General features: G+C 31.3%; 1 protein-coding gene across 1 annotated transcript; it reads left to right on the forward strand.

The window, feature by feature from the left end:
* The first annotated feature begins 11,471 nt into the window (after positions 1-11,471).
* LOC107013737 (abscisic acid receptor PYL4-like) lies at positions 11,472-12,469 on the forward strand. Its single transcript, XM_015213614.2, has one exon. The coding sequence runs from the start codon at positions 11,663-11,665 to the stop codon at positions 12,278-12,280; it is 618 nt and encodes a 205-aa protein (XP_015069100.1). The 5' UTR covers positions 11,472-11,662; the 3' UTR covers positions 12,281-12,469.
* Positions 12,470-13,157: the final 688 nt, after the last annotated feature.

Raw genomic sequence — 13,157 nt, forward strand, 5'->3', positions numbered from 1 at the left:
TATTGAAATCAGGAGTATCATGGACTTTATTGGAGTTCTTAAAATTGGAGCTATGCTTAGAGAAGATTTAACTCGAGATTGAGTCTTCTATCATGAACAATTGTTTTTTTTAATGAAGTCACTTGTTGTTAGTTATGAATTATCCATCTATATGAGGTTTTAGATTAAAAAAATAAAAGGTCATGGATTTCTTATTTTATCAAATTAATTTTTTCATCCTCAGGCCTTTAATGATGCTTTGTGTTGCCTAAATTGATAAATTAATTGAATTTTTTTTAGTAACTAGTGAATATTGTGAAAGTGATAAATCAAATAAAACTCTCATACACTGATTAATTTTCTTTATGTTTTCATATTCAACAAAATTAGTGCATTTGCATTTTACATCTAGGCTAGCTCTCTGGTGGAATCTCTCTTATATGAATGTATCTTCGTCTGGAAATAGGGAAGTTAGAAGATATGTATTGGAAGGGACAATAAGAAAAGTCGACTTGAACAACGTGTCCCCAGAAAAACCTTTTTTTTAGGATCCGACAACTTGTATAGGAACTTTTCAAATATCAATTGACTCTATTGACATATTCAAGATTACAAGGGAAGTTGGGTCTTATTTTTAACCTGATACGCATATATATTGAAATAAAGTATCTAATTTTTATTTTTTTATCACAAGCACATAGATAAACAAGGTTCCTTTCGAGTATGATAAAAATTAAGTTTTGTTCAAGTACATTAGCCTTAGAGAGTACATTACAAATTCAACTTAATTCTTTTCTGGCTCCAATTTTGTGTAACCTCGATTACTAGACTAGCAATTTAGGTATTGATTATTTGAATGTAAAACTATCCCTTCAAAAAAAGAAATTCATGCATAACAATCTTAAAATTATTACTGACGGTATAACAACTCATTCATTCTATGTGTCACAATCTCTGCATAACTAATGTCTCTATTTAAATGGTAAAAGTGAGTAAATAAATCCTCTCTAATCCACCTCCCTAATAGGTTTTATAATAAATTTGAGGTTTTCGTGCATAGAAGTTACTCACTTCTTCTGTCAGATAAATTCCAAATAGTTGACTCTTTTTTATACAGTGTTATTCCCCATCAACAATTGAGCGTAATAATTTTAATTTTTGAAGAAAAACACACATACGTTATAACTACTATATATAACACCATCTCTATAATAATCTAAAAAAACATTATTTATTGAAATGATTTCTATGGATTGTAATTGTGGCATTAGTTGATATTTTATGAAATAAGTAAATTCATTTTTAAAAGTCCACATGTTTCTATTCTACTAGATATATGTCACCCGTGTGAGCGTAGGTCCAACATTATTTCTGCGTGTATGAAATATTTTTGTTGGAATGTAAATTTAGAAGATCTACAGGATATATATACACATACATTTTTGCACTGTTTATGCATATATATTACATAATTACATTTAGTCATCTTGTTCTAGATATCTATTATGATCGTTGAGTGGATGGTAGACAGTGTACTAACACTAAAGCATGATAAATCAAGATGGCACGTATCTCATTTGTCTTAAAATCCAGCCTTTCAAAAGACAGTGCAGGAACAAAAGAAATTAGTCTGAGATTTATTTTACTCCACAAACTTTCTGGAATAGATAAGCAAGTGGAAAGATAAGTGGTTTGCATGAAATTGGTAGTAACTTATCACGACTCAAAATAGACATGACGACACTTGTCTATTCCCACCAAGACAAGTGAGTCTCAATCCAAAAACACGAAAGAAATTGGAAAGTAAACAATTGTAACATAAGAATGGAACACTTATTTATTCTAATGAAACCCCAAAATTCGACACATATACATGCCACTAATGTATAACAGACAGAACTAAAACATAATTAGAAGTCTCAATGTCTTTGTTTCTCAAATAGAATAAGACATAAAATAGGAACAAGAGAGCCTGTTGGAATGACAAACATCTTGCTCTCAATGTATCCTTAAGAAGTCTCAGGTGTAACTAGGAGAAAGGAAATTACACAGATCTAGGCTCAAAACCTATACAAGTGTAGAAACAAGGAGTAAGTACCAAACAATACGATGCTCAACAAGTAACCGAATAAGTAGGCAAAACTAGAATACAAGTACTCATTTCATCCCAACCAAACCTTCTCAAACTACAAATTGCATAAAAATCAACCTAACCATATAGATTTACGATACACAGTTCACAAGACTTGAAAATAATTGTCCAATAGTCACAATTCGACAATCACAAGTATCAAGTATGCCAATTACTAATGTCAAATAGGTCAATCACAATCATCAACTAAATCAATTATAGGTATAAAGTTCATCATCTCAAAATAGTCAAGTACACCGAATATAAATCTCAAGACTATTATGCACAATGTCAATCGATACTTGTAACACCGTGTATGCTAGAACAAATCAAAATGCAGATTTTAGCGTTTCAGGTGCAACTCACAGACCGTAGGTGACCCACGGCCCGTGTTTTTGGTCCGTAGATAAGCTACCTGTGACCCTTCCCCAAAACCCCCCAAAAATTATTAAGTGTCGACCGACTCAACAGGGTAACTCATCTAGGGCTATAAATAAAACTCAGTGTATCCCTATTGTATAAATAATGTACATTATGTAAATGTGATGTATAACTATATATTAAAGATGTATACATTTAGATATACACTGTTACATAATATTTATACATTGGATATTATCTTTATTTTTTCATTACTGACAACAAAATTGAGTGAAAAACATAAATTTATTAATCCTTTGAGTAAGATCACTAATATAGAGAAATAAAAAGTAATTGTTGTCTCTTTTACAGTGACATTAAGTTTAATATCTGCTAATCAATATATGAACTATCAGGTGTCTTTACATTATGTAATTAGTGGGCTAAATTATCATGGACTGCCTTTCTATTTTCATCAATAACAAATTCTAGAAACTAAAAAATAGTAGCTATCCACTTAAAGAAAAGAAACCAATAAAACATTTCTAAAACACAATATTGTATTGATTTCTTTCATTTACTTTGATAGTTTCAATCAAGTACTCACTAGAAGTGTATCTAGTAAAATTTATACTTTACATGTAGTACCTACACACGCAATTCACTAAGTTTATACTTTACATTTAGTACCTACACAAACAATTCACTAAGTTTATACAATCGAATTTCAACACTCTCTACAGTATATAAGTCATGTGAAACTTTTATCTTTTAGGATTATTATTTATCCAATGAATATGAAGTATTTCCATATAAATTTCGTAAGAAAAGTTACTTTTACTTTTTCGTTTGAGATTAAAGATATTCACATTAGATAAAATTTAATTTTACAATTAAAAGAGCACAATCAGTTATGAGAAGATCTCAATATTTATGAAATAAGCCAAAAAATAATAACTTTAAAATATTGTTTTAGGTCTATTAATTATATATATCAGCATCAATTAAAACATATATGAGATTTTAAAACTTATTGAAGCTAATGTATATAATTCAAAAAGATGAGATATTTTAAATTAATTTATTTACACATAATGAGCGTTAGACAGCACTCAAAAGTATCTTAGGAACACTTTATTATGTAATCTGGTGTTTAATTGAACAAGTACTTTGATTTATAGCTTATAGTGTATGCTTATTTAAGAATCTTAATTTGTATCTTTTAAGTTATTTTTGTAATCCTGGCTTAAAAATAAATATTTGTGCTTTTTCTTAATTTACTCAAAAACATTCAATATAAAAGTGCTTTAAAATTATTTTGGCCTAAAAGATAAATTAAAAGGCATAAGCCAAAAAATAATAATATTCAAATATTTGTTTTAAAAAAATGCAAATTAAAGGTAAGTGGAATACAATATTTCCTACATAGCATGTCATCAGACATGCATTTATAAGATGAAAATGTAAACGTTTCATAAAATTATACGATTTTTTATTAGTAAAGTTGGTGTGCAAGGCACTATATAAAATGAAACTTGTTATAAAATAACTGCTAAGTAACTTAATATTAGTTAACTAAAAGAAAAACAAGTGAAAAATGATAAAAAGTAATGTAATTGGTATATGTATATTTCATATAGTGGCTATTTATAGCCATGAACTAATGTATAATGTATAACTTGACCTTCTAATTGGCCAAGTGATGAGATACTCCTTATAGGAAGGTTCCACATGGCATGCATAATTGGTTTGCACACAATTACTAGTGATGCAACTATTCTAATTGTTGGGGCCCACGTGGCATTCCAAAATGTTTTACAATATTTCCCCTTGGATGTCTATGTAAAAGAAAAGTACATAGACATACATAGTACGTATTACTTGTTGCCTCATTAAAAACCTTTCTAGGAAAACCAAGTGGGACAAAACCTAGACTAAGGAAAAAAGAGTGCGGCGCGTATTTTACTCCCCTTGATAAAAACCACGATTCAGATGGTTAAGTCTTCGGATTCCAATTTTGTGAACCATCTTCTCAAGAGTTGAGGCCGGTAAAGATTTGGTAAATAGATCTGCTAGATTATCACTTGAACGGATTTGTTGCACATCAATATCACCATTCTTTTGGAGATCATGTGTGAAGAATAATTTTGATGAAATATGTTTTGTTCTATCTCCTTTTATGAAGCCTCCTCTTAATTGAGCTATGCATGCAACATTGTCTTCAAAGAGTACTGTGGATATCTTGACGTCACACTTCAAACCACACGTTTCTTTGATAAAATATATTACTGATCTTAATCATACACATTCTCTACTTGCTTCATGAATGACTATTATCTCAGCATATTTGAAGAAGTAGCGACAATAGACTGCTTCGTAGATCACCATGATATAGCAGTACCTCTGTATGTGAACAGACAGTCTGTTTGTGGTCGAGCTTTATGTGGGTCAGATAAATAACCTGCATCTGCATAACCAACAAGATATGCACTATCTTTGTTAGTATAAAACAGACCCATATCACTAGTCCCCTTTAGATATCGCAATATATGTTTAACTCCATTCCAATGTCTTCGTGTAGGGGAAGAACTATATCTTGCTAACAAATTAACAGAAAATGCTATGTCAGGTCTCGTAGGATTAGCAAGATACATAAGTGCCCCAATTGCACTAAGATATGGTACTTCTGGACCAAGCGGTTCCTCATTCTCTTCTTGAGGTCGGAATGGATCCTTACTCACTTCAAGTGATCGGACAATCATTGGAGTACTTAATGAATGTGCTTTGTCCATGTAAAATCGTTTCAAGATTTTCTTAGTATAGGCATATTGATGGATGAAGACCCCGTCTACTAAATGTTCTATTTGTAGTCCAAGACAAATTTTGTCTTTCCAAGGTCTTTTATCTCAAATTCTTTCTTTAGATATTCAATTGCCTTTTGGACCTCTTCTGGAGTTCCAATGAGATTAATGTCATCAACATAAATAGCAAGAATAACAAATCCAATGTTGTTTTCTTAATAAATATACAAGGACAAATGATATTGTTTATATAACCTTGTTTTATCAAGTACTCACTGAGGCGATTATACCACATGTGTCCTGATTGTTTTAAGTCATATAATGACTTTTGTAATCTGATTGAATACATTTCCCGAGATTTTGAACGATATGCTTCAGGCATTTTAAGTCCTTCCGGAACTTTCATATAAATTTCATTATCAAGTGAACCGTAAAGGTAAGTTGTAACTACATCCATAAGATGTATTTCAATATTTTCATGTACAGCTAAACCGATGAGATATCGAAAAGTTATTGCATCCACCGGTGAATATGTTTATTCATAGTCGACATCGGGTCGTTGAGAGAAACCTTGTGCAACAAGGCGTGCCTTATATCTTACAATCTCATTTCTCTCATTTCTTTTTCGTACAAAAACCCATTTATAGCCAATTGTTTTAACATCACTAGGCGTTTGGACTACTGGTCCAAAAACCTCACGTTTAGCAAGTGAATTCAATTAGATTGAATTGCCTCTTGCCATTTTGGCCAATCACATCTTTGTCGACATTCTTCGACAGATAGAGGTTCAATATCCTCATTGTCTTGCATAATGTGAAGTGCAACATCATATGCGAAAACATTATCCACTATGATTTTTGATCGATCTAAACTTATCCCAACACCTGTAGAACTTATTGAGAGTTCTTCATTCACTTGAGTCTCGAGTTCACTGATCTCTTCAGGAATATCAGGATTAATCAGATCTTGAATTTCTTCGTGAGATTCTTTTGTAGTGTCATTTTTTTGTACTTCTTTTTCTAGGATTTTTATCTTTTGAACCCAATGGTCTATCACGCTTCAGGAATATTTGTGATTCAGAAGCCATGACACTTGTAGATGGTCCTTTTGGGACATCAATTCGAATAGGCACATTTACTGCAGGAATATGTGACTTTGTTATCTTTTTTAAATATGTAAATGCGTCGGGCATTTGATTTGCTATGTTTTGCAAATGGATGATCTTCTGGACCTCTTGTTCACAGACAGGGGAGCGTGGATCAAAATGAGATAATGATGAAACTTTTCATGCAATTTCACTTTTAAGTTTCTTTTTCTCTCCCCCTAATTGTGGAAAATTTGTTTCATCAAATCGACAATTTGCAAATCTTGCGGTGAATAAATCTCCCGTCAATGGCTCAAGGTAGCGAATTATGGAGGGTGAATCAAACCCAACATATATGCCTAACCTTCTTTGAGGGCCCATCTTAGTGCGCGAAGGTGGTACTGGCATATATACAACACATCCAAAAATTCGAAGATAAGCAATATTTGATTCATGACCAAATACCAATTGTGACGGGGAGTATTTATTATAACGAGTCGGTCTGAAACGAACAAGTGATGTTGCATGTAAGATAGCATTAACCCAAACAGTAGCGGACAACTCACTTTTCATGAGTAGAGGTCTTGCTATCAATTGTAGGCGCTTAATAAATGACTCAACAAGGCCATTTTGAGTATGAACATGAGCTACAGGATGTTCAAGTTTTATCTCTACTGATACACAATAAGCATCAAAAGCTTGGAATGTGAATTCGCCAGCATTATCAAGGCGAATTCCCTTAGTGGGATAATCTGGAAATTGCGCTCTTAATCGTATCATTTGTGCCAATAATTTTGCAAATGCCAGGTTGCGAGATGATAAGAGGCACATGTGAGACCATCTTGAAGATGCGTCTATTAGGACCATAAAATATCTAAACAACCCACTAGATGGGTGAATAGGTCCACAAATATTCCCATGTATTCGTTCTAAAAATTGAGGGGATTCGATGTTAACCTTCATTGGTGATGGCCCAATAATCAATTTGCCTTGACAACAAACAACACAGGAAAACTCATCATTTGTAAGAATCTTCAGGTTCTTTAATGGATGTCCATTTGAGTTTTCAATGATTCATCTCATCATTATTTATCCAGGATGACCTATTCGGTCATGCCAAAGGACAAAAGTCTTTAAGTCGGTAAACTTCTGGTTTACGATAGAGTGTGTTTCAATTGTACTTATTTTTGCATAATATAGGCCAGAAGATAAAGTTGATAATTTCTCCAACGCATATTTCTGGTCTGAGACAATCTTGGTAATACCAAGGTATATAACATTCATTTCATTTATTGTCTCAACATGATATCCATTTCGGCGAATATCTTTAAAACTTAACAGGTTTCTTGGGGATTTAGAAGAGAACAATGCATCTTCTATGACAAGGTTTGTCCCCTTAGGCAGAAATATAGTAGCTCTTCCGGAGCCTTCTATTAAGTTTGAATTACCAGAATTAGTAGCATTTGCTTTTCTTCTAAGCAAGTAGGAGAAGTATTTCTCATCTTTGAATATGGCGTGCGTTGTTCCACTATCAATTACACAAATATATTCATGTTTGATCATTGAGGTATCCATATACTCTTCAAGATAAAAGATATAAACGAAATAAACATTATAATATTATTGCTAAACATTACACAACCTTTTAGTTATTTACAAGTCTAGAAAAACATATTCAAGTGCCACGTAAATCGAAAAGGGGTAAAAAGTTATTTATAAAATAAATTCAGGGGGTAATAGGATCTTACTATAATATAAGTGTGTCTCTGGATTTCAGGCATAGGTTGGGGATACTTATGCATTTTCCCAAAAAAATATATCATTCTAAAAGCATTTAGATATAATCTAGACAAATATTATGACAATTGATTCGAATCACCACACTTTAACATGGCCCTGAACCCCGGGCAATCGCCTTGAGCCCCAACATCAACACCAGAGTCGACCCCGAACCTATCCTTGATCAAGAACTTGATCCTCAACCTGACTTTGGTCTAATAACCTAACTTAGATCAAGGTCGTGAGTGGGGTTATGGGGTTAGAATCAAGAGTTGTGATCAGATTGAGAAGCCGAATCCCATATGGGGATCAAGAATTGAAGGTCGGGTGATCTTAGGTCCAGGCTGTTAGTGAGGTTGAAAAAGATTTATGAAAAATATTTTTCAAAGTTATTTTTTTATAAATTGGTTGAACACAATTTATAAAATATTTAAGTCAATCAACTATGAATTTCTTTTTTCTAAAAATAAAAAACCTTATATACCAAATGCACCCTCAATCAACTAGTGTCCTACATAGAATTAATCTGCTTAAATCAAATTGTAGTATATATGCTTACATTAAGCAACGTGGTTGATAACACGAATCCAATATTAGTATGTACAAAAAAACAATATAATTATTTATGGATAAGACTTAAATTTTACTAGTAAAAATTTTGCCATGTCAAAACACCCGTGCTTTAGATAAGTATATACTTGCAAGTTGTGCAAAAAGTTAGAATGGTGGTTGGTCTGTCTGCTGAAGCTGCAAGTGTACCATTGGGGGGGCTTTTCAAATTGAAGAGACTTTTTCTCAGTAGACCAATCTTAATAACTTTGTGTTTTCCAGCACCAAGTATATTATTAGTTAATTTTTATCTAGAGGTCTCGAGTTGCAATCCCTTTGAATAGGAAGTTATCTTTGCTAGGGACCAAAGTAGTTCAAAATCTTCTGGATAGGAAGTCGCCTTAAGAAGCGCTTTACTTTCATTGTGAAACTTTTTGGTTGGACTCTAATATGGATACAGATTACCAAGTGAGAAACAAAAAAATCCTTGTATACTTTCAATTATGAAAAGTTACGATAATATATATCTATACTTTTTTAAATTAAAGCTTATTACCACTTGCATTTTTTATGCCTTAATTGAGAAATTTCCACACAAATTTAGATTAACTAAATCTCAAATTGATAGAATATCAAACATCATATATAAAAGAAAATCAAGTTGAGGGAAAGGGGGTGGAAATAGAGATAAAAGGCGTCATTATGCAAATTGGAACCAAAGTTAAAGTTGTACTTATGAGAGAAAATTAAATTGCAAGTAGTATCAATTTCATATTCTAAGAATTTATAATTGATAGCTCAAGTTAGAAAATGAGCCATTTTATTGTATTATATAACAATTTGAGTAATGAGCCTCATCCTACATAATAGTTTTGCACCACTTGTTCATATGCTTTTCAGTTTGAATTAAATTAAAACTTGTTCCAGCATAAGTGCTTCTAGTTCAAGTTCATAAGACAAGTTTTCTGTAATCTCTAATCTCTTTACAAGAATGTTTTCATTATTCGGTTAAAGAATGAACTATACAAATTTTATAATTAAATTCAATTATTTCAACTATATTAAATGATCTTTTAAATTAGTCAAGACATTTTAATTTATGATTAAAGTTGTTTAAAATTGAATCGAAAATAATAATCTCAAAAAATGTTACTGATTTATCGGTGATGAATAATTAGTTTAATGATTTCGATAAGTGATTTTAATTTTTTTTTATAATCGAGTTATTTATTTTTAATGATTTGAGTTTTTTTAATTAATCAACAACTTCATTGTAAAGTAACATCTTATGTTTATACTATTCAATATACAAAATTGATGACTTAGGGTTTAGTTTCATATTTTAATTTTTGATTGTTTTATATTTTCGATTATTTAACAATGTGTCAATGTTGCTTTTGAACAAGATGTAATCTATCAATTCATGTATATATAGGTTTATTTGATTTATCAAACTACAAGAAAACTGTAAATTATATGAGGATTTATTTGGAAATTAGTATGAAAATTTGTAGGAAAATAAGTTTTCTGAGAATTTTCATACTAATCCCCATATAATTCACAGTATTTTTGTAGTGTCACTATATTTCCAAGTGATTCTCAATCATTCTTTTCTATGAGTTTTTAATAATTGAACGAATAATTGATAAGTCAATATCTTAATAGTATTATAATAATTTAATATGGTGTAGAAATCAATAGCCGATAAATCAAATTGATAAACTTCAAAATTAAACCGAACAAACCAATACATCACCGACTAGTTCTCTTTTCGTTAATGAATAGTATTTAGTATCATAAATTTCAAAAACCTTATTATCAACGAATATTTTTCCCTCGTCCTAATTACATAATTTGAATTTAAAATATCAATTTTTAAATTTTAATAATAAATTCAAAATAAAATTTATAAATGTAAAACTACATACATAATATTTTTTATAGTATTACAATACTGACACATTTTATCTTACGATGGCCTCGTTACAATTGCGTATATTTCGCAGGCCGCTAGGACGCGGAACCGCTTAAGAGTGACGTGGCTACTTTGTAGCCTTTTGTAGAACAAGATCCAAGGGCTATTACGTCATTTTCTTTAACGAAGGCAGATTACGTAATTATAGGAAAAGACGAGGGCAGTTTAATACTCTGTTTAGATGAGTTGTATGCAAGTTGCATGAAAAAACATCTCTCTATTTCTAGGAAAGATTAAACTAACACAACTAGGCCACGGTTTATCATTACGGAAAGTATATTTAAGATAATATTTTTAAAAATAAATTACTTATTTCTTTTTTCTTTTTTTTACAAAAGTGACATTTTAAAAAATAAATTAAAGTAGCATTTTTAAAGAATAAAATTTCTTTAACACTTGTTTCAATATAGTTAGACCTTACTTTTAATTTAAGTTTGTTGAAGTTTGTTATCATTTTATCTAAAAGTTTAAGTTATTATAAAGGAGTGATATTATCAATATGCCTCCTCACGTGCACGCTTGCTTCTTTTTTATAGGCCAAAATATGTGTGATAGTGAGATTCATTCGCAAGACCAAATATGTAAAATGACATAATATACCTCTCAAGTTTGTTATTAAAATGACTCACATATAACTCTATCGTTATAAAAATGACTCACATATTTAAAGTATTAATAAAAAAAATCACATTTTATCAAAAAATCTATTAGAATTTGGATATATAATTTTTTAAAAGAAACTTAAAAATTATTAAGACATTAACTACAAAGGAAGAATAAACTTTATATTACATTAGAGGTTTCAAAATATTATAAAATAGTGCTTATTATTGTATCATATATGTCACCTTAAATTGTAACCGACTAATATTTAATAGAACATATCCTTTTTCTCTTTATATGTATTTTGTATGTATATATATATATGCATCTATCACCATTTGTATTTGTAAAGACTACTCCATCCTCACCTCTCTCCTTTGGAGAATAAGAGAGTAATAAAAATGCCTTGTTCACTTCAGCTGCAGAGAATCAACCCCACAACCACGACCACTCTCGCCGGAAACTTCCACAAACCGCCTCAACCGACATGGATTATCCCGGTGCAGTTCTCCGTCCCTAATAATCACTTACATTACCACACCCACGCTGTAAGCCCCAACCAGTGCTGCTCCGCCGTGGTGCAGACGATCTCCGCCCCGATCCACGCCGTATGGTCACTAGTCCGCCGATTCGACAATCCGCAAGCGTATAAGCATTTTCTCAAAAGCTGCCACGTCATCGTCGGAGACGGAAACGTCGGCACATTAAGGGAGGTTCAGGTAATTTCCGGCCTCCCAGCCGCCTCTAGCATGGAGAGATTGGAAATCTTAGACGATAAGGAACACGTGATCAGTTTCAGCGTCGTCGGCGGAGATCACAGGCTGAACAATTACAGATCGGTGACGACGCTGCATCCGGCGGATGATGAAAACGGAACGGTGGTGGTGGAATCGTACGTAGTAGATATTCCAACAGGGAATACAAAGGAAGAAACGTGTGTATTCGTTGATACAATTGTACGTTGCAATTTGCAATCGCTAGCGCAAATCGCTGGAAACACGCCTACAACTAATTTGTAATCATAGTGACTATTTAATTTTGTATATTTCTTCTAGTCCTTTGATTGATTTTCTTTTTTTGGAGTGATAGATCGATGAACTTTTTGCTTAGGTGTAATCACCTTAGGTTATCTCCTAAGTTTCATTTATTAGTGAAAAAAATCTCCAATTTCAGTTGAATGTTACTGTTCGAATTTATTTTTTCCTTCACAATGATATACTGTAATATTAAATTATGTGTACCGTGTTGCTATTATTTAGTTAACATGTTGAGTAGTTTCCGGAGATAATTTGGTACACTACCCGCTCTCAAAATCTAATTTTCAAGCTGCTTATTTTATTTATTTTTCTTTGTTTTTGATTTATTTTCCCTTTTAGGATTTTAAAAAGTGAAAAAGATGGGGTAGGCGGGGGTGCCAATGGTTTTAAAATATATATTTGAATGTCCGTATAAAAGTTGATCCAATTTATTTTTTATGTTACTTTAATTTTTTAAACGTATTTGACAAAGTTAAAAATGACTTAAAATAAATTTAAAATGACTTAAAAAAATTTAAAAATGATTCTTTTTTGAAAGTCATTAAAGGTTTTACATTTTTATTTATTGACATAAAAACTATTTTATCTTGCTTATCCAAATGAGCTCTAAATTGATTAAATCGTTATCGGATTTTCGGATTTTTGTTTGTATAAATCTATAATCACGAGGGGCGATTCAACATAATTCGAGGCCTAAAGTGAAATTTTAATTAGAGGCCTGAAACTTTTAAAAAATTATCTGTATTTGTTTATTTTTTAAAAATTTTAAATGTAAATTATTATTTAATATCTTTTTTACAAATGATTTTTCATATACTTTTTTAAATATTTAAGCAAGATTTTATCAATTCAACATTTA

Source organism: Solanum pennellii, chromosome 3, assembly GCF_001406875.1.
Source record: "Solanum pennellii chromosome 3, SPENNV200".
In the NCBI taxonomy this organism is placed as follows: domain Eukaryota; kingdom Viridiplantae; phylum Streptophyta; class Magnoliopsida; order Solanales; family Solanaceae; genus Solanum; species Solanum pennellii.